This window comes from Aythya marila (assembly GCF_965140915.1).
Source record: "Aythya marila genome assembly, chromosome: 7".
NCBI classification, from domain to species: Eukaryota; Metazoa; Chordata; class Aves; order Anseriformes; family Anatidae; genus Aythya; species Aythya marila.
In genome coordinates this window covers 19,945,607-19,966,510 of record NC_139048.1, presented here as the reverse complement: position 1 = coordinate 19,966,510, position 20,904 = coordinate 19,945,607, and the positions used below count along the sequence as shown (strand labels likewise).

The window sequence follows — 20,904 nt, the reverse complement described above, 5'->3', positions numbered from 1 at the left end:
CCTAATTCTCTGCTTACTTGGACAATGGAAGAGTGAAAAAAATGTGTATTTGAATTCTGAGCTTAGTCCTCTCCTCGTGTTTTGTGAGCTGGAGTCACAAAGCCACTGGAGTGACAGAGCTCGCGCTACCTTCCGCGGCAGCAGGATCGGGCCCTCAGACGCTCGCTGTTTCCTATTCTGCTGCAATTTTTTCCCGGTTCTCTGACCTGCTCTTGCCTAGCACAGACCTGCAAGTTGTGCGACCTGTCTTGTTACGGGCTCACTTCTCACAGCTGTCGGAGCCCCATACAAAGGTGAACGATGTGAAGTTGGGTCCAAATTTTTTAAATGAACGGGGAAAGCTTTGATCGCACGAAGTCAAAACGTTCTTGCGCCTTGGTGCATACACACTCAAATGCCATCACAGTAAGAATCAAATATGGTGGGTCACAGCTGAGCCTCTCTAATACAATAACACTTAGCAGTTACAAAGCCCTTGTCCTTCTCAAAGCATTTTATAAACGCAATCCAGCTGACATCTGTTCCCACATCCTGAGATGGTTCAATCTTCATTCCCTGGCTGGGGAAACTGAGGTGTGAATCCCCCAAAGCCCCGACGCAAACTGGTAGCAAAACCGAAAGCAAAATCTGTCCCCGGCCTTCTCCCCGGGACACGGTGAGGCACCGCAAGGTGCCGGGGCCGGCAGGCATGGGGCTGTGGCTTTGGTGACATGGGGATGCTGACATCCCCTGCACCAGCACCAGCCTCTGCGATCCTCTGGTCCACGTCTGCCATGCCTCCAAAGACCCTGGAGCCCTTCCTCTGGACTTGTGTACCACTAGCTTAATTCCTCCCAGGGAGAGCTGGCTGTCCTTCCGCAGCTGCCTTTGTAAGGTGTCTGAATGTCAAACTGTTATTATTTCAATACCTGACTGCGAGAGTAACAGAGACCTGGAGGTTTTTTAGGAGGGTGTATAATTAGCCGATCAGTATTATGTTACCCTGTTCATAACTTAATAACCATTTTAATACAGATGGCACACACAGGGATAATTTCCTAGGGTAGCCTAGCAGTATATTACAGAGACAGTGTGTCTGAGGGAATCTTCCTTAGCCAAGGTACATTCCACCAGCTAATTCTACCTGCTGTTTTCAAGATGATTTGGGATAATTCCATATCATTTGCAAAATATTAAAACCCATTTATATAGGATGCCAGATTTAGAAATACACAGCCTGAGTTATTAGACATATTTTGATAAATCTGCCATGTAAAGCGCAAGACAAAAAATACCACTGTGTTTTCCCTGCTGTTTATTTTTTTGCTTCCCTTGCTATAAATACACCAGGTATTAAAAAGATCTGGCTAAACTTGCCGTATATCAAGAGGACCGATATACTGACTTGGGCGATTTTGTCTATGCCGGCACTGCAGAAGTCTGCTTGCATATTTACGCACAGCCTGTGTACATTTATTTGGACGGGGAGCTCTGTATATTTGGGACTGCATGCAGAATTTCACGGATTCTTACTCTTACTCTGTTGGTGCGGTACTTTGTGCCTACATAGGCACCCTTGGCAAACATTGCTGTGTTCCTAGGTACTGCGGGCGCGGGCGAGGTGCGTGCAGCCGCGTCGCACGGCGGCAGCACGGTGACTCAGTGTGCGGGGCAGTGTCCTGCGTGTCACCAAGGTGTGAGGACCCGCAGCCTGGGGTGGACGGATGGCTGTGCGGGGTTTGTACAGCCCGCGGGATGCGCGCTGGGCTAACGCTCCTCTACCCGCATCACCGGCCTTTCCCCCCCGATCTGCCACTGTTTGCCCGTCGTGCGGTTCCTTCCCACACCCCGAGGCCCTCCACCGACAGAAGCCATTCCCCAGCGGCTGGGGGAGGAGGAGGAGAAGGGAAGACCCCGCCAGCGCCCGGCCGCGGAGCGGGGAGCCCGGCCCGGGGACAGCCTCCGGCGGCCGAGGCTGCGGGCAGGGGCTGGCTTCCGCTCGGAGCCTCGGCGCCTGGCGGGGCTGCTGGCGGCTCCCCCGGGGGCACGGAGGTAAAACCGTCCAGACGCCCCCGGGGCTTGCACACAGACCGAGCCCCGCGCCCCGGCCGGCTCCCGGTCCCGGTCCCGGTGCCTGCAGGCTCGCCCTTACCTGTTTATGGAGGAGACGCTGGGGACCGTGTCGTTGTCGCAGATGCCCTCGGCCAGTAGTCTGTCCCGGATCTCCCAGGCGAACATGGTCGGGTTCTGTCTCTTGTACTCGGCGATTTTATCCACTACTTTGGGGGTCGCTACTTTGGGTTTGGAGCCGCCGATCACTCCGGGCTTGATGCTCCCCGTCTCGTAATACCTGCCGCGCCAGAGCACGACGCTCGGTCAGTGCCCGGCCGGGCCCCCCGCCGCCCCCAGAGCCCCCTGCCCCGGCGCGACCGCGGCCCCGCGACCTCCCCCCGGCAACCGCCCCCCGCCTTTGGGCTGCCGCTGAGGGCACCGAGGGGCTATACCGGGCTGTACTGGGTTGTACTGGACTCTACGGGGCTGTACCGGGCTGCGGCAGCCGCCGCTCCCGTGCAGTGCTCACCCCCCAGGTTTTTTCCTTTCCCTTTGGGTGCGTGTTGGCTGGTGTTTGGGGGAGCGCTGCGCTCCTGCTGCCTTCCCCAAGGGCGCTTCTTTCGGGCCCGAGCAGCAGCAAGCCTCGCCGCGCTGCGGCCCGCCGGGGCCAAGCCCACCGACCCCGGGGCCGGGTCGGGCGGCCTCGGAGGGGCCGGGGACCGCGGGCAGAGCCGGGCAGAGCCGGGCAGAGCCGTGCTCGCGGTTCCCCAGCGGGCTCCCGGCCCCCCGGCGGCCCTGGCACGTCCTTCGCGAAGGGCACGGCGGCGGCAGGCAGCCCGCCCACCGGCACCGCCGGCGCGGCCGCCGGGGATGCTTCGCACCGCATCTTTGTTTCTGGAGATTTATCTGTTTGCCCCGCTGTTTGTTTATTTACCGTGCATTTGCTAGGGCCGCCTACGGATTGTTGTGAGATGGGCTTTTTGTTGTTGTTGCTTTTTTTTTTTTTTTTTTTTTGATTTTTTTTTGGGGGGTGGGGAGGAGGAGGTCGTTCTCCTGTGGTGTTTTTCTTTTATTTTCTTTTCTCCCCCTCCCTGGCCCTTCTCTCACGAACCGATCCCTCCCCGCAGCTCCCGCACGCCGCCCGGCCGGCGGGGCAGCGCGTCCTGCCGCTGTGACGGGGGCGGTGGCGGGCAGGGGGCGGTGGGCAGGGGGCGGTGGGCAGCAGGGAGCGGGCATCGCCGCGGTGAGGGCCGGGGGGGCACAGAGTGGCGCAGCGCGGCGCCCGGAGGCACGCTGCCGCCCCAGGGGAGGGGAAGGAGCGGCCGCGGTCCGTTCCTTACCTGCCCAGGATCTTGCTGACACAACCGTGGCTGACCCGCAGCTGCCTGGAAATGTCACAGGGTCGCACCCCCTGGTGAGCCAGCTCCACTATCCTTTGTCTCACCACGTCAGGTAGGGGCCTGCCGTTCACAAACACCCCCCCGAGCTGGTTCACACCCCCGTGCCCTGCTGGGGAAAGAGAAAGAAAAAAAAACACAACAACCCACGCACACCAGAAACACACCGTTAGTCGTGGGTTCTTTGCCACTCGGACTGCAAAATCTCCCGTCACTACAGATGGATTGGGGGTGACGGGTGAGGGGCTGGGGGGGTCGAGACGTGGGGGAGAGACAGAAAAAGGAAAGGAGACGGGGAGGGAAAGAAAGAACAAGAGAGAGAAAGAGAACGAGAGAAAGAGAGGAAAGAGAGAGGGGGAAGAAAGAAAACGAGAAAGAAATGAAAGAAGGAAGGGAAGAGAAAGAAAGAGAGAGAAAGAAAAGGAAAAGAAAGAAAAGAAAGAAAGAGAAAGAAAGAAAGAAAGAAAGAAAGAAAGAAAGAAAGAAAGAAAGAAAGAAAGAAAGAAAGAAAGAAAGAAAGAAAGAAAGAAAGAAAGAAAGAAAGAAAGAAAGAAAGAAAAAGGAAGAAAGAAAAAGGAAGAAAGGAAAACGGGGTGAGAATAAGATGAAGAAAGAAATAATTAGAAAGGACTAAGAGCGGTGGAGATGGCACAGAGGGGGAAGAAGCGTGAATTTCCCCGAGCCAGCTGGGGACCCCCCGCGCCCCGCCTGCCCCCGGCCGTCCGCACCTCTGCCCGCAGCGGCGGCTGCCCGAGGCCATTGTCGCGGGGCGAGGACGGAGCCGGTGCCGGCTGCGGCTCCTCTCGGAGTTGGGAAGCGAAACGCTCCCAGGTCCGGAGCCCAGCTGCTCGGCGGCCCCGGGCAGCCCCCGCTGCAGCCCCCTGCTTTCTACCCTTGCGCTTTTCCTCTCTGAGTTCGCTTTCCGCGATTTTCTCGCACATTGTCAATTCCAGCTCCTCGCGACCCCGCCCTCCCTCATCCCGCAGCAAGTCCCCTCCACAGCGCCTTGTCTCCGGTTATTTTGGGATGGGAGTTGAGTGGATTCGGACGGAAAAGGAGAGGGAGGAAGAAATGGAAGGGGAGAGGAGGAAAATATCGTGTGTCCCGCGCTCGGGCTTCGTTTACAGGCAGACCCTCTTTCTGTCAGCTTTCGGTATTTAAAAGAAAAATCCGCCAATAGAAAAAAAAAAAAAAGAAAAAAAAATCTTAACAGGGTCTCGCGGCTCCTTGTTTGTTTGTTTGTTTTATTTTTTTATTCTTTCTCTCTCTCTTTTTTTTTTTCTTTTTTTTTTTTTTTTTTTCCCCGCGCAAATCTAAATCAGGGCGAATTTAAATTGCTCCGCTTTCCCCTATTTCTCCGTTCCCAGGCAAAAAAAACAAAACAAAACAAAACAAAACAACAACAAAAAAAAAACCAACAAACGCTCTCTCCCACCCGGGACTGCTTGGGCGCTTTTTTTCCGATTCGCCCTTCTCCCTTTCGAGAAACAACTTGGCGGGGAGGAGGAGGAACCGAGCGCGCACCTGCGGGGTGCGGGCAGGGGGAAAGCCCGGCGGAGCTGGGCGCCGCGCACCGGAGCCGCCGCCCGCTGCCGGTGCGGGAACCGCTGCGGGTGCGGCCCCGCTCGCTCGGTGCCCGCTCCCCGGCGGCTGGCAGGCGGAGATAGAGCTGTGCAGAGCACGCCGCCTCCGAGCCGGCCTCTCGCACAGCCCCAGCCTCCTTCCCCGCGGAGAGATCTTAGTTCGTCGCGCGGTTTGCTGAAAAATGATCTGTTTGTATTTTCGCTGAGGGTTTTTTTTTTTTCTTTCTTTCCTATTTTTTTTTCCTCCCCTGCTTTTGACACTGACTTATTGGCTCTGAACTTAGTGGAAACTCTCATTGCCCTGCGATCGATCCAAGTCCTTTCGCACAAATAGAGTTTTTTCCATCTCCCCCCTCCCCGGTCAGGATCACCCCCACCTCCCTGCCACCGAGCCAGGGGCTCCCGTCCCTTCCCCTTGCCCGAGGAGCTGAGGTGTCGCTGCTCTCTTTTGTTGCTCATTCGTAAAAGATATTTAGGGCTTCGGAGGGGAGGGGGCACGGTTGTCTTCCTCCACCAAAACCTGCGGGTGCGTGTTGCTCTGTGTTTTCTTCGTTTGTGCAGAGCCCCCTCTGCACATGTTGCCTCTAAAGTTACAAGACAGCAATTTCTTCGGCAACTCCGCGATAAATAATTCAGAGCACCTTTTATAACTCGCATTACAAAGTATTAAAAGGCAACAGATGCAAAAAAAAAAAAAGATTAAAAATTAATAATTTAAATTATCGCACCCCAGCTATTTTTTTTTTTTTTCACGAGACTTGGGTTTGCTCCACACGGTCCTTTCCTAAGGTTATTTCCGTACGAGCAGGGGGATGTTTTGGGGCATTTATCCTCGTGAGGGTGCCGGGCTGTGTGTGTGCATCTGCCCGAGCAGCCGAGCTGCTTTCCTACCCATCGCGTTTGCTGCCTGTGCGCGCCTGCACCGGGAGCCCGCGCCCGAGTGTATTTTAATTGCTTGCCAATATCTAGGTCTGCCCAGCTAGAAATGCATTTTGGGGAACAAATCGAATGCTGATTAGTATTAGTAGGATTATTCGGAAGCCGAAATTGTTGCCGAATCTCGGTGGAGTTTGCAGAAATGAGCGTCTCGGTGGCGAGATGCCTCTCTCGGCTGCCTGCATATTCCAGCGCGTACCGAAGGCAGAATTACTGCCATCACTTCCGAGGGAAGGTCGCGCCCGAGAGAACTGAAAATAATGCCTAACGCGGGGGCCGTTTTCTGTTAGAGGTCCTCGAAAATTAAATCCTAAATTTTAAGCGGTGTGTGCTGGAAAGCATTAATTTCCGAGCAGGAAGGCAGTTACCTACATCCACGTTTGGGGATCTGATGGTAGCTTTCTATCTCTGCGCCTTCTTTCTCCTGGCAAAACCATCATCTTTTAAACCGCAAACATTTCGATTTTAGACCTTTTCGGTTTGTTTTTATGCAGCGGGCAGGGCGTGTCCTCAAAAGTTTCGGTGTCAAAAGTTACAAATTGCTCTTAATTATTCATTTCCTGACTCGAGACGGTCCCAGGCTCGGCTCTATATTCCTATGTGCTCTTTAATTTAAAGCTCGAAATTATTTTCCCTCCGTGCGGTGAAATTAAAATCCCTGAAAATTCCTCGCTACTCTGCCTTCTCGCCTTCCTTCGTCCCCCTTTTTGGGAAGAAAGGTTTTCTAAAGTGAAAATACATCACGAAGCCACTTCCCTGGGCGCCAGGAATGCATTTTAAACGCACGCCGAGGAGCTGCTAAATAACCCGGGAGGGACCGTGACTTCTCGGGGAGCTCGGAAAACGCCCGATTTCCCGGCCCCGCCGCTGCCCTATTTTTCCCGCAGTCCAGGCTTGAAGCGAGCCCGGCCGGAGGGGAGCCCGGGGCAGCCCGGACCGACCCCGCCGTTCATCCGAAAGTGCCGGCCCCCCTCTCCGCCGCCGAAACCCGAAACGAGAGCAAATCCTGGCCGGCGGCGGGGCAAATTGTCAGCTCGCACACACGTAGGATTGCGGGAAGCCCTCGGCCCGCGGGGCCGGGGAAATCGAAAGGGTCGGAGCCGGGAGCTGGCAGGAGCCGGGGCAAAGCCTCGTCCTCCGAGGGGCGGCTCGGGCACTGCCCCTGCGGGCTCTGCTCGGGGCTCGCTCGCAGCCCGGGCCCGGGCCCGGCCCCGCGCCCTCCGCCGGGTGCCGGTGCCCGGTGTCGCCCCCCGGGCGGTGCGGGGATGGAGCCGGAGGAGGAACGGGGGGGAGGAACGGCCGGGGAAGGAGGGATGGAGGGATGAGGAGGACAGAGCGGCGGAAGGAGCCGGGCTCCAGTACTCACGGTGCATTGCTGAGAAGGGGTCTGCCTTGCAGTGCATATCCATGGGGAGGCAAAGGAAGGGGAAGAAATCGGCTGAAGCCGCCGTGTCGCCTCTAAAACTCAACTTCAAGACTTAGGGGAGAAAAAAAAATAAGAGGGGAAAAAAAAAAACAAAAACGAAACGAACCAAAACAAATTTAAAAAAAGCAAACCAAAAAGGACACAGAGGGAGAGGAGAGAGGGGAGCGGCGGGGCGCGCTGCCCCCCTGCCCGGGGAGCGGGGAGCGAAGAACTTTCCGGGCCGGGAGGGCTGCGCCGGGGGCCGGGGCGGCCGAGTCAGCAGAGTCCGAGGGAGCGGGGGGCTGGCGGCGCCGGGGGGCAGGCGGCTGTCATGGCTGGGGGGGCCCGAGCATCCCCGGCGGCGGGGAGGGGGGCCGGGGCGAGGCGGCCGAAGGCGCGGGAGGACGCGGCTCTCCCTCCTCCTCCTCCTCTTCCTCCTCCTCCTCTTCCTCCCCGGGTCCGGGGCTAGCCGATGGAAGTTCAAAGCGGAGTAGCAATCCCCGGGAAAGCCGCGAGCGGCGGCGGCCGGCGCGCCCCCCTCGTGTCGGCCGGGCGGAGGATCCGGGCGCCCGGCGGACTTTTCGCCCGAGGTGGGAAGTGCTTGCGAGGAGCCGGGGCCGGAGACTGGAGCCTCCTCTCCCGGTGTGTGTCTCTCTAAAAGCCGCAGCGCCCTCAGCCCCCCGCCCGCCTCCCCGGAGATGGATGACTTGTCAGACAAAGGCAATAGATTCCGACACTCTCTGATTCGCCAGCGCGCCGAGCCGAGCGCGGCGAGGAGGGCCGGGCCGCCGCTCCGGCGCGGGGGGGCCGCCGCCGCCTCCGGGACGAGGGCGGCGGGGGCGGCCCGGCCGGCGCCGGAGGGCCCGGGAGGACGCGGAGCGGGCGGCGGGGCACGGCCGGCAGCAGGCACCGCGGTGCTCCCGGCCCGGCCCGGGAGGGTCCCGGCGCCTCCCGCCGCTCCGAGCCGCCGGCTGCCCGCTCCGCTCCGCTCCGCCGGGGACTTGGCTCGGGCTGAGGCGGAGCGGGGGGAGCGGGTGCGCGGCGGGGCTGCCCTGGGGAGAGGCTGGGGCGGTGGGGAAAGAGGGGAGGGAAGGGAGAAGGGGAGAGGGAAGGGCCGGAGGGAGAGGAGAAGAGGGGGAAGAGAGAAGGAAGGGGAGAAGGAGAGAAGGGAAGAAAGAAAGGAGGGAAAGGGAAAGACGGAAAGACAAAGAAAAGGAAGAAAGAAAGACAAGGAAAGAAGAAGAAGGAAGAAGGAAAGAAAGAGAAAGAAAGAGAACGGAAAGAGAAAGAAAAAGAACGAAATAGAGAAAGAGAAATAGAGAAAGAAAGAGAGAGAGAGAAAGAGAAAGAGAGAAAGAGAGAAAGAGAGAAAGAGAGAAAGAAAGAAAGAAAGAAAAAGAAAACAAGGAAAGAGAGAAGAAGGAAAGACCTCTTTGCACATATTTGAACCAATAGATTGGGCCCATTGCTGTTATTGCAAAGTTTCCTCGTGTGCGTTTGGGAAAATAAAAGCAAATTCAACCTCCCACTCTCCAGATGTCTGATTTTTTTTTTTCTTTTCTTTCCTTATTTTTTCTTATGCTAGAGAATCTAAGAATTATTTCACTAGCCGATCTGCAGCTAAAAAAGACGTGCCTTTGACCCAGCAAGCAACAGAGAGCAAGGAGGAAACGCCTTCTTAGGCTGATAACCAGAGTTGGAAGGGGAAGGTAGAAATTGCTGTGGGCTGAATTCTGGTTTTCAGGCTGCGACTTTATCATCACCTGAAATACGCTTTCTTCTTCTCTTTTCCTCCTTCCTCCTTCCCCATCCCTCCGCTTATCTGCCACGAAACAGTCCCTTTGTTTTCTAAACGGTTTAAGTAAGGAATCTCCGAGAGATCTTTATGAAATATTTTCCACTGTCTCATAAATCATTTTGGCACTTCAGCTGATGTTTTATCTTTCTCTCCCCCCACTCCCGTCTCTCTTTCCCTCGCGTGAAAAAAAAAAAAAAAAAAAAAAAGGCTGATTTGAGAAAAAAATAAATGTTTGACAGTGGCTGCGGTTCCCCGTGCGGGAGGGAGGCAGCGGTCTCCTCCCTGCCCCGCGCTGCGCTGCGCGGGGACGCGGCGGGGCCGCACGGACCCAGGCACGGGACCGGGACCGGGACCAGGACCGAGCCGGCTGGGGCCGGGAGAGCCCCCCCGGGACGGGCACCGGCACCGGCACGGGCACGGGCACGGGCACGGGGCCCCGACCCCGGGGCGGCGCAGCGGCGGCGGGGTGCCGGGCACCGGCGCGGGGAGCGGCCGCCGGGAGCCCCGCACAGCCCGGGGGTGCCGCTGTGAGCCCGGCCCGGCCCGGCCCTGCCCCCAACACCGGCTCGGGCCCTCCCCCCTCTTCCCTTCCCGTCTCGTCCTTTCCCCTCCCCTGCCGCCCCCCGGCCCCGGTGGCGGAGGGCAGGGCCGGGCCGGGCCGGGCGCAGGTGCGGGGCAGCGCCGCTCGGCGCCGCCGCCTGCAGATGGCGCCCGCCGGTCGCTTGGCGGCCCCGGGGAAACTTCGGCGGCGGCGGCGGGGCCGGCCCCGGGCCCGCACCTGCCGGCCGGCCGCGGGCACGGCGGGGGCTGCCCCGCTCCCCGGCGGGGTGCCCCTTCCCTCCTCCGCCGCCCGCTCCGGGTCACTTCTCCTCGGCCGCCGCCTGCCCCCCGGGCGGTCACCGCCACCCTCGGGAGCTGGCCCCAGCCTCCCGGAGCCTTCCCGTCCTTCCCGGGGGGAACGGCCCTGTGATGGGACGGGGTGGGGGGGCAGGCCGGCGGCTCGGGGATTTCTTCCCGAGATTTTTTTTTTTTTTTTTTTTTTTTTGCCGTCGCTTTATCGCTTCCCATCGCCGACTCAGTGAGGATAAAAGCGGGAGTGAGAGACTCGAGGAGAAACGCACAACGGGAGTGCGCGGCCAAGAGCGGCTGGGGTCCCACAGTGCGGGGAGAGCTGGGGTACGCGGGGCCGAGCTGGGCAAGTGGGGAGCGTTTCTCGTGGAGGAAAGGAAGAAGAGACAGGGAGAGAAGAGAAGAGAAGAGAAGAGAAGAGAAGAGAAGAGAAGAGAAGAGAAGAGAAGAGAAGAGAAGAGAAGAGAAGAGAAGAGAAGAGAAGAGAAGAGAAGAGAAGAGAAGAGAAGAGAAGAGAAGAGAGAAGATAGAAGAAAAGAAAAGAAAAGAAAAGAAAAGAAAAGAAAAGAAAAGAAAAGAAAAGAAAAGAAAAGAAAAGAAAAGAAAAAAGAAAAGAAAAGAAAAAAGGAAATAGAAGGGAAAATCCCCCCGCTTGCTGCCCCCTTCCCTCACCACAGGATCACCCGGTGCCCCTTCCCAGCCGGCAGCACCGCTCTGTCACCACCCGACCCCACCGGGCAGCCCCTGCCCGCCCCGGCCCCGCCGCCAGGCCCAGGCCAGCGCCTCGGCCCCGGGCAGCTCCTGGAGCCGGTCCCTTTCAGCAGCACTGCTGCTTGCCTCCCGCCCCACTTCCAGGGAGCCTTTCCGTCTCCATTTTATCCTTTTCTTTTCTTTTCTTTTCTTTTCTTTTCTTTTCTTTTCTTTTCTTTTCTTTTCTTTTCTTTTCTTTTCTTTTCTTTTCTTTTCTTTTCTTTTCTTTTCTTTTCTTTTCTTTCTTTTCTTCTTTCTTCTATCTCCTTTTCTCTTCTTTTCTCTTCCCTTTTTATTTTCTCTTTTCCTTTTCTTTTCTTCTCCCTCTTTCTCAAAGAGGATCTGAGGCTCTCCCCCTTCCCTAACCCAGCCCCCCCAAGCTACAAACATTTACACTTCAAAAGAGGCACCCGCCTCTCTGCGGAAATTTCAAGAAAAATAAACTTTTGGGGGGAGTCTCGGCGATAGCCATCTTTCGGTCTGCTTCGTTAGCCGGCTCGCTCCAGCTGATGAAGCCCAAATCTTCCCCGTGCCTCCTCTCGCCCAGCCCGGCCACCAACACACATCACCCAAGGCCTCCAGCCCTCCGAAGCATTTTCCCTCCCTGCTCGGCCTCCACCCGGGGAAGGGAGCCCGGCTCCCGTCCGAGGGCGAAGGCCGGCATCGCAAGGCGGGACGAGGAATTTAGGGGCGAAATCCGGGCCCGCAGAGAAACTGCTGGGGCTGAACCGGGCGCTGGGCACCCGCGGCCCCATGCCACCGGCCCGGCGTGTGGCGGCGGGCAGGGCCGGCAGCTCCCCGGTTCCTGCGGCTGTAAAACCTCGAGGTGCTGCTAACTCCGCGGCTCAACAATTCGCCTTTCTTCCCCCCCCCCCCCCATGCCAACTATGCGAGCGATTTCAGCCTAAACACTGCTACTTGGAGGCGGTTTAGCTCCGCCGTGGTACTCCCCGGCACTATATATAGGCGAGTTTAGAAGATAAATCTGCGCTCAGCATCCGTGGATGTGGTTCTGACCCGTGACAACTAATTTAGCCTCGCGTGGGAAAATCAGAGGCTAAATCCCTGGCTGTGAAAGACAAAAACAAAACAAAACAAACAGGGACGTGAGTTTTTAAGGCCAGGGGGCTGCGAGGAGGGCGCTTTGCTGCACCCTTCCCGGCTGAGCCCCGGGGCCAGCTCCCGGGGCCGCGGGCTGCGGGGCTCGGTGCCTGCGAGCACATCCTGGGGGGGGCCGGGAGAGGATGGGAGAAAAAGGGGGGGCCGGGCAGGGTCCTGCCGCCCCCCCGGCCACGCTCTGCAGAAGCCCCGAGGCTGCCCGCGGTGGCCCAGGTTAACAAATCAACGCCAAGTTGGGTTTTAAATGAACAATTAATAAGAAAGAGAGCGCGAAAAGAATAAAAGCCCCCCTCGCTTCCCCTCCCCCCGTGCCTGTGAGCCCCTCTCCCTCTCTCTCCGTCTAAGCACCTCTGGTCACGTTGGAGGATGAGTTTTTGGAGAGCTTCTGGTACAATATGGAGCACCACGGGCTGCAATTTCACACTCCACAGCACATTCCCCCTAAAGCTACTTTCTTTTTTTTTCCCATCTAAGACCCCCTCATGTCTCCCCCTCTCTCTTTCTCTCGCTCTTTTGTGAGCCATGGGTGGGTTGCATGTCTGGGGGACGCCGGGGCCGAGGGGAGGCCAGCCGAGCGGCCGAGGCCAGCGGGGTGGGTGCGTGTGTGCGCCGGGGGGGCCGCGCTCCCCCCGCGCCGAGCCTGCTGCTGGCTTTTCCCTTCTCTGCATTTGTTTGCCCTGAATGGTAATAGCCCACGTGTGCTGCTCTTTATTCAGTCACCGACACTTTAACCTCTCCTCTTTACAAGAGAGCGTTTGCCACAAAAACGAGACAAGCCGGAGACCTTTTACAGCCTCATTGAGGGGAAAAAAAAAAAGGAGAAAAAAAAAAAAAAAAAAAAAAAAAAAGGAAAGAAAGAGGGGGAAAAAAATAAAGGCCGACACTGTGAAGAGACACTTCTGCAACAAAGCCGCCTCTCAGCGCACCGGGCCGGCCGGAGCCGGGGCGAGTCTCGGAGCCTCCCGGGCCGCGGCCATATGGGGCCGGGGCCGGGCCGGGCTCTTTCCCGGCCCCCGCGGGCAGGTGGCAGGCAGCGGGACCCCGCGCCCGGATCCCGGGCCCCGCTCCCCGGCCCCGCTCCGGTCCTGCCCCGGGCTGGCGGCGGGGAGGCGGCCTCGGCGGAACCGGCGTCGCCCCCAGGCCCGGCGTCGCCCCTCTCCTTTTGTCTGCCGCCCGGTACGGCCCGGTACGGCCCGGTACATCCCGGTACGGCCCGGTACGGCCCGGTACGGCCCGGTACACTCCGGTACCGGGACCCCGCGGAGCAGCCGGGCCCGGGAGTGCGGCGGAGGCGGCGGCCTCGGCGAGGCCCAGCTGCCTCTTCCCTTTGCCCTGGGCTGCCGCTGGGCGGGAGGCGCGGAGCCCCCCCTCCTCCGCCGCCGCCTCCCCCACGCCACAGACGTCGGGTTTTTGTCCTCCTCTAATTTCTCCATAAAACTCCCGATGAGTGAATTAGACGCTTATTAAAGTCTCCTTTTAATCAGCAGTAATGGGAGACCCTCCCTCCCTCCCTCTCTCTGCCCGTCCAAGGTTAGTTTGCCTCCGGGCCATTTGCAAATGTTAGGATTTACAGTTATCACACGCAAAAACATTTATATAACCCCTAACTATAATACACCCATAAAAACGGGGAGGGAGCGAAAACTGCTGCGGATCAGCGAAAAACCCTATGGCTTGCCCATTAAAGTCCCCGGAAAGGGTAATTCCAGCAGTCAGAGGGGCCGAAGAGTGGTAATGACTGCCTGGGAGCCGCCTTTCCAAAACCCACCGCACAAAGAGACCTGCCGGCAGCGGGGCGGCCGCTGCGGGGCTCCGCGGGGCCGCCGGGGGAAGTTGGGAGCAGAGTTCGCGCACATGCGTTACAGTGACAGATACTCCCCGAGAGTTTTTCCTTTCCTTTTCTTTCTTTCTTTCTTTCTTTCTTTCTTGCTTTCTTGCTTTCTTGTTTTCTTGCTTTCTTGCTTTCTTTCTGTCTGTCTGTCTGTCTTTGTGTCTTTGTGTCTTTCTGTCTTTCTCTTTCTCTCTCTCTCTTTCCCTCTCTTTCTCCTTCTCTCTCTCTCTTTCACTTTCTTTCTCTTTTCCTTCCTTCCTTCCTTCCTTCCTTCCTTCCTTCCTTCCTTCCTTCCTTCCTTCCTTCCTTCCTTCCTTCCTTCCTTCCTTCCTTCCTTCCTTCCTTCCTTCCTTCCTTCCTTCCTTCCCACTTTTCCCTTCCCTTCCCTTCCCTTCCCTTCCCTTCCCTTCCCTTCCCTTCCCTTCCCTTCCCTTCCCTTCCCTTCCCTTCCCTTCCCTTCCCTTCCCTTCCCTTCCCTTCCCTTCCCTTCCCTTCCCTTCCCTTCCCTTCCCTTCCCTTCCCTTCCCTCTCCCTCTCCCTCTCCCTCTCCCTCTCCCTCTCCCTCTCCCTCTCCCTCTCCCTCTCCCTCTCCCTCTCCCCCTGCCTTCCCTTCCCGTTCCCTCCCGGCAGAGCCGAGCCCAGTGCCCGCACACCCCGCCCGAGTTGCCCCGCTCGCGTTGCTCTGCGCTCCCCCAGCCCCGGCCGGCTCCAGCCTCTGCCCCCCGCTTCCCTGGGCGCCGGGCGGCTCCCCCTGCCCGGGGCTGCGCCGGGAGCCGGTTTGGGGACGGCAGGCTCGTTGTCAGCACCAAACAAAGGCTGGAAACGCACCAACAAAGGGCTCGGGCGGCCCCCTCCCCCGCCGCGGTGCGGGAGCCGCAGGTGAGGGCCGGGGGCCGGGGGGCTTCGGCTGCCGGGTGGGCGCGGGGCTGCGGGAGCCAGCCGCTGGGGAGCCTCCCCCTCGCTCCCCGGGAACGGCAGCGGGGCGGGCGGCAGCCGGCATTTGGGACCTCTCCCCGCCCGGCTCCGCTCCTTCCCTTCCCTTCCCGTCACCGGGAGCCGCGGAAGCCCAAGTTCGGCGCCTACTGACAGGAGGGGCAGGGGGGGCAGGGGTGGCAGGAGGGGCGCTGCGCCGCTGCACCAGCCGCTGGCCGCCGAGCCCGGCGGGATGAGCGGGGAGCGGGCGGCGGGGAGCGGGGGCTGGAAGGCGCTGAGGAAGAGAAGGGGAGACTGAGGGAAGGACCGGGGGGTCTGAACTTAGCGAGAGGAGCTGCAAGGTGGAGGGGGAGGGAGGGAGCGAGCCGCGGGCAGCCCCCGGCCCCCGGCTCCCCCGGCACCGGGCGGGCTGCGGCAGGGATGGGCCGGGAGCGGGGGCGCGGGGAGCGGAGCGGAGCGAGACGGGGCGAGGGGCTACCGGGGCGCGGGGGGCTGTGCCGAGCGGCGCCGCGTTCCTGCCTCGTCCTCTCCTCTCCTCTCCTCTCCTCTCCTCTCCTCTCCTCTCCTCTCCTCTCCTCTCCTCTCCTCTCCTCTCCTCTCCTCTCCTCTCCTCTCCTCTCCTCTCCTCTCCTCTCCTCTCCTCTCCTCTCCTCTCCTCTCCTCTCCTCTCCTCTCCTCTCCTCTCCTCTCCTCTCCTCTCCTCTCCTCTCCTCTCCTCTCCTCTCCTCTCCTCTCCTCTCCTCTCCTCTCCTCTCCTCTCCATTCCCTCTCTCCCTTCTCTCCTTCCTCTCCCCCCGAGGTTTGCACACCCAACGGCACCAATCAATCCGACCCCGGCTCTGGGGTGTGTGTGCGTGTGCGTGAGCGTGTGCGTGTGCGTGAGCGCGTTTGTTGATCCCGACCTGCCGGACTTCAAAAAATCTGCCGCCTTCGACTCCCTCCCAGCCTGTAAGTTCAGAATTCCAACCTTCTACATCTATACAAACTTTTGTTTAGCGGAGAATCCCTTTCTCTAGGAGAAAGAGAAATTGTCGCCATGTGACCAGCTAATTTCTGACACGCGGGGCTTTTCCCCTCCCCCGGCGTGGGGAAAAATATCTCCCGTGGATCTCTTTGCACTGTGCACAACCCATAACTTTGGCAGTGTATATCCAGGGTTATTTCGGCAAGGCAGTTTTCCAGGGGTAGGGGAGGTGGTTGCATTCCGCTAAATGGATCCTTTGTGGTGAGTGCAGATTTATGCCCAGTTTTGATTTATAATTAAATTAGCTTCTAATTTGCAATATGTGTGTCTGTGTTTAAAATGTACCTAATCTGTGCAAGCGAGGACGGGGGCACTTTAAATGAAAATCTACCTTTCGCCTCAAGGGTTTCTTTATGAAGGGCTAGCCGGGAGGGCAGCGTTCAGCAGCAAAGCGGGGCTGTGATTTCCATTAGCAGCCGTCAATCAAGCCTGCTTTTCAATACATCAATTAATAAATCCGAGCGGGGCCGCGGGCTGCCCCCCCAGGGCACTCTTTCCGGCTGGATGGGGCAGTGCGAGGGGAAGGAGGGCCAACTTCGGCCCGGCCCGGCCCGGCTCGGCCCGGCCCCCTCCCGCGGCCCCGGCCGGGCAGCGGAGCCGGGGGGCGCCGGCTGCGGGCTCTCGGCGAGCCCCCCCCGGCCCCGGCCCGGTGCCCCCCGGCGCAGGAGGTGAGCACCGAGCAGGGCCCGGGCCCCCGCGCTCGCCGCTTCGCGGTTAGGCGTCACTTAGGGAAGGACCCCCCCCTTTCCACACCCCCACACCGTCCCACCCCGGGCGGTAAACTGCGGCGGCTCGTTCGCTTATCCCCCAAAGGAACGGCGTTTTTCCCGATTAAGAGAGGCCGGGACGGTGGGGAACCCCCCCGGCCCGGCAGCTCGGCCGCTCCCCACCGCGGCTCAGCGGGCGAGGGGCGCACAGGGGGCGCCGGGACCCCTCGGGGGGCAAAGGCGGGGACCCCGCGCCCGGCCCCCCGCTCTCGGCGGCCTCTCCTCTCCGGGGGGGCCCGCTCCTGCCGCCGGGCCCTTCCCTCGGGGAGGGGGAGAAGCTCCTAGGGGAAAGCCGGGGCTGGGGGCTCGCCTCCCCCTGCAGCCCCCGCACGGCGCTGCGCGGAGCTAGCGGCTGGGCTGCCTTTCCTGCCAGCCCGGCCGGTGTCAAATACAAAAAAATAAAAAATAAAAAAATAAATAATAAAAAAAAAAAGAAGGGAGCGAGCAGCCGCACGCTGCTCCGTGGCCATCATCACCGTAATAAAGCCTGTCCGTTTGATTTAAAAACAGCACGGCGGAGAAGGCGCCTGTCACCGGAGGCTGCCTGCCCGCCGGCCCCTCCGGCCGGCCCCGGCGCACGGCTCTGCCCGCAGGGGCTCAACTTCGGGAGGGGAAGAAGTGGAAAGGAGAGAGGGAGATGGAAGGGAGAGTCTCCCAGGCAGCTTGATCCCATTAGCTCCGTCCTTGGGTTGCATATTTATACGGTCTAGGAGGTGAACAGATGGACTATCAATTTAATTCCATCTTCAACACCATCAGAGATTGATTTTCTACTCGCTTTTAATTTTGCCATAATTAATTAGATCATTACAACTGTTTTCTATTGATCTCCCTATTTAAACCTCAGATGCAAAGGGACTTCGGCAGATCCTTTAAAAACACAGAAGGGAAAAGGAGCAGAGGGGGCTGCAAACTTTCTGAAGGTTTTTTTTTTTTTTTTTCAGTTTCGGCTCAGAAGATTTTCGGTGCGGAACAGCGAAAAAAAGCCGCTGTGGCCTTTTCTTCTACGAGGCCTTTTTCGTTGCCTTTATAATTTCCCTCCACGTTTTGGTAAAGCTGCGATATTTCTCTGAGATAGCTAACAAATGCGATATATTTAATCGGTTCGATTATGAAAATACACGCTCGCACGTGTGTGTGTGTGTGTGTGTGTGTGTGTACGGCCGCACACACGGTGCGTTGGCTGTTAACATTTACCGAGGTGCTGCGCAGACATTTGTCTGGGGGGATTCTATCGATCGGGGCGAGATTTGGTTTCCTGAAGGGCGGCTGCTTTTTTTTCGCCTGCTGTCCGTGTCTGTCCGTTTGTGCACCCGCAGCACTCCCCGGTCGGGGACTCTCGCCCCAACAGGCGGAGGAGCTGCGAGCCCCGGCTCCAGACGCACGCCGGAGCCTTTCTTCCCGAGCCTCCCCTCTAAGCAAACGGTTCGCAGGCAGGGCAGCGGCACGGCTCTGTGCTGACAGTCGGCGACGCTTGCATTTCCAGCCTCCATTTGCCTTTGCGTCCTTTCCCCCCTCCCGAATCCCTAAATTAAACGCTCCGTTTTCATACGCCATGCCGGAGAGCCAGACCGCCCGATTGTGCTTTTAGCGCGCCGGGAGCGCAGGGGACAGGGACAGCGACAGGGACAGCGACAGGGACAGGGACAGGGACAGGCAGCCTCCCCCCCCCGGCGGGGCTTGTTTGAAGCTTTGTTTGCAAATCATAAAATCCGAGGCGGGCGGGGGGCCGGGGACCCGTCTGTCGGTTTGGGGGACGCCGCGGCCCCCGCCCCGCCTGGGGGCGATGCTGGCCCGAGCCCGGCCCCGCAGGGACCGGCGGAGCCGCTTCGGGACCCTCTGGGCAAAGTTGCACGGAAATGGGGGGAGAAGGAGCGGGGGGGGGACAGTTGGGGCGATGCCCTCAACTTTTTGCAGTCGGGAGAAAAGTGAGGGGCCGGGAGCGCCGTGTGGGGGCTGGCCCGGTGCGGGGGGGCAGCCCCCCCCCTCCCCGTAAGGAAGGTGGAAAAGCAGCAGCCCCCTGACGGGGGGGACCCCGCGGGGAAGGGGGCGCTTGGCAGGTGAGACGGCGAGTGTAGGGGAACCTGGGTGGGCAGGGAGCAGAGGCTGCCTCCTGCCAAAGGAGGGAGTTGGGGGTGACGGTCTCAGCCCTCCCTGCTGAATATTCAGCGCCCCCCCCGCCCCTTACCTGCTCTCCCTGAGCTCTGAGCCATGGCTCCCCTGCCTAATGGCCCGTCTCCCCGGGACGCTGCAAGCCAGGAGATCCGCCGCGGCCTTTTCTTCGCTTCTCTCCTCCCCGCTTGGGTGTCTTGCTTTCCCCCGCTGACTTTCGAGATCTAGGCGCAACCACCCAAAACTAAACGGTTTAGATAACAACACACACACACACACACACCAGAGCACCACCACCACCACCAAAAAAAAAAATAAAAAAAATAGCCAGCCACAGAGAAAGACCCGCCGCTCTACTGAGCCGGGACAGGCTAAAAGGAGGGGAAAATAAATAACAATCAAAGCAAACGCAGCGCTGCTGCTTATAAAAGTGGCGGGGGACTCACCTGCTCCAGTGCAGCAGGGCTGTGCAGCCGGGGAGGAACGGGGACCGGGGGGGCCGCGCGGGGGGGGCAGCGCCCGGCCCCTGGTTCCGATCCCCCGTGCCCCCCTCCCACAAAGCGGCTACCTGTGGGGGAGCCTTGTTGCGGCAGCACATTAATTTGTTGTCTTATTACCATAAAAATGTGCTCGGAGAGGGGCTGGCGGGGACAGGGGACAGGAGACGAGGCAGGACAGGGGAGGAACTTCCTGGGACTTGGGCAGGAGGCGGCGGGCTCGCCGCGGGGGCCGGGCGGCTCCGGGGGGGGCCGGGAGGCTCCGGGGGGGTCGGGCGGCTCCTGGGGGGGGGCCCGGGCAGCTCCCCGGGGGGGGCCGGGACCGGGGCCCCTCCGCTCCCTTGGGCTGCGGCGGGCGGCACTCGGGGGCTGCCCCGGCGAGCGCCCGGCGCTGGGCTCCGGGAGAGCGGCCGCCGTCTGTCGGTCCGTCCGTCCGTCCGTCCGCTCGGCCGCCCCGCGCTCCGCCGCCGCGTTTCGGTGCAGGCTTCTCGGTTGGGAAGAGAGAATAAAGGAAAGCGCACACGGCACAGAAAATAAGAAAAATTCCCCGTGCTAAAGACATCACCGAGCGGATATTTTTCTTTCTCTCTTTCTCTCCCCCTCTTCCATCTCCCCATTGATTGAAAGTCTCGCTCAGCTCCAACAAGGAGTCCCAGGAAAAATGAACCATTCTGCTATCGATTCTTCATTAAAATTACATTTCTGCATTTGCTAAATTGGTTTTAAAAAGCTTCCCCTGTTATTATTGTCTTGTCAGAGCCGGCGGTGCTGGGCAAACAGTATTTAAAAGCTTGGGACCTCTCCAAGATGAGGCTGCTGGGGGGTTTGTGTGTGTGCGCCTGTGTTTCTTTTTCTAAAGTGCTTAGGAAAATGTGTACAGCGCGGGCTGGCGAGGAGCACGCCACAGCCAAGCGGATCGGTGTTAAAATAAAAAAGGTGCGGGGAGCGCTTTCCTTCATAACACTTAAACCCCATCGATTGTCGCTTCGAGCAAAGAAAAAAAAAGTTCCATTTTCAACAAGAAAACGGGGCGCCGAAAGCCAGCAACGCCGGCAGCGGGGGTTTTGCTGCCACGCCGTCCCCAGCCCGGCTGGGCAGCAGGCGCCGGGGCTGCCCTGAGCGCATCCTCGCCCCGCTGCTGCCGCCGCTCTGAGCCGTGCTGCTGCCGCCGGGCGAGCTTTAAATGAGTCCGGCTAACCCCCACGCACACCGGAGTGCTCGACCTGGTCCCAAGGAGCCCCACGGAATTCCCCCCCCACACACCCTCCCCAAAGTGCTGTGGGAAAAACCCAGGAGGGACTCTGGGAGATTTACTCTGAATTCTGCAAATCTCTCTCGAAAGAGCAGGGAAGCAGAAATGTCTTCCTGATGTGTTTATCCCCTAATCAGTTCATTAGTTATAAACAACATGACATTAGAAGTTAGGAGGCAGTTGATATTAATTTTTATTTAACTAGTTGATGTTTAATCCGTCACGCCAGGCTGCTTAGAGAGAGCTGCCTGACACAAACCAGTTAGAACTTCATACACGGCGATGATTGTCCGGGCACCGGGACAAACAGCCGCCGGGGGGGCGGCCGGGGCAGGGGGGGCCCGGGGGGGCGAGGGGGAGAGGGGCGAACCCGGGAGGGAGAGGAAAGCGGGACGGGAGGCTGGAAGGTGCCCCTCCCGGGGTGGGGAGAGGGGGAGAAAGACGAGAAAATGCAGAGAGAGGGAGAAAAAAAATAATAAGGGGGGGGGGGCAAAGTGCCTGCCGCAGGCTGAGCGGGGGGGCCGGGTCGGGGCAGCCCGGGGGTCCCCGGCCGGCCGGGGGCGGCGTGGGGCCGCGCAGAGCCGAGCGAGCCCTCGGCTTAATTAAAAGGCGCGCTGCTT

General features: G+C 59.4%; 1 protein-coding gene across 10 annotated transcripts in view; it reads right to left on the bottom strand.

The window, feature by feature from the left end:
* The window catches only part of PAX2 (paired box 2), a 97,678-nt gene extending 77,545 nt beyond the window's left edge, over positions 1-20,133 (bottom strand). For 2 of the 10 annotated variants that reach the window (XM_082764239.1, XM_082764241.1), the window contains exons 1-3: positions 7,314-7,440; positions 3,372-3,540; positions 2,132-2,329 (exon numbers count right to left, since the gene is read on the bottom strand). In XM_082764239.1, coding sequence (XP_082620365.1) covers positions 2,132-2,329; positions 3,372-3,540; positions 7,314-7,356 — 410 coding nt within the window. In that variant the 5' untranslated portion in view covers positions 7,357-7,440. Of the gene's footprint in view, positions 1-2,131; positions 2,330-3,371; positions 3,541-7,313; positions 7,448-18,611; positions 18,760-18,981 lie in introns of those variants that run through there. The other 8 variants (XM_082764242.1, XM_082764236.1, XM_082764238.1 and 5 more) reach the window with 8 other exon arrangements.
* Between the last annotated feature and the right edge of the window lie 771 nt (positions 20,134-20,904).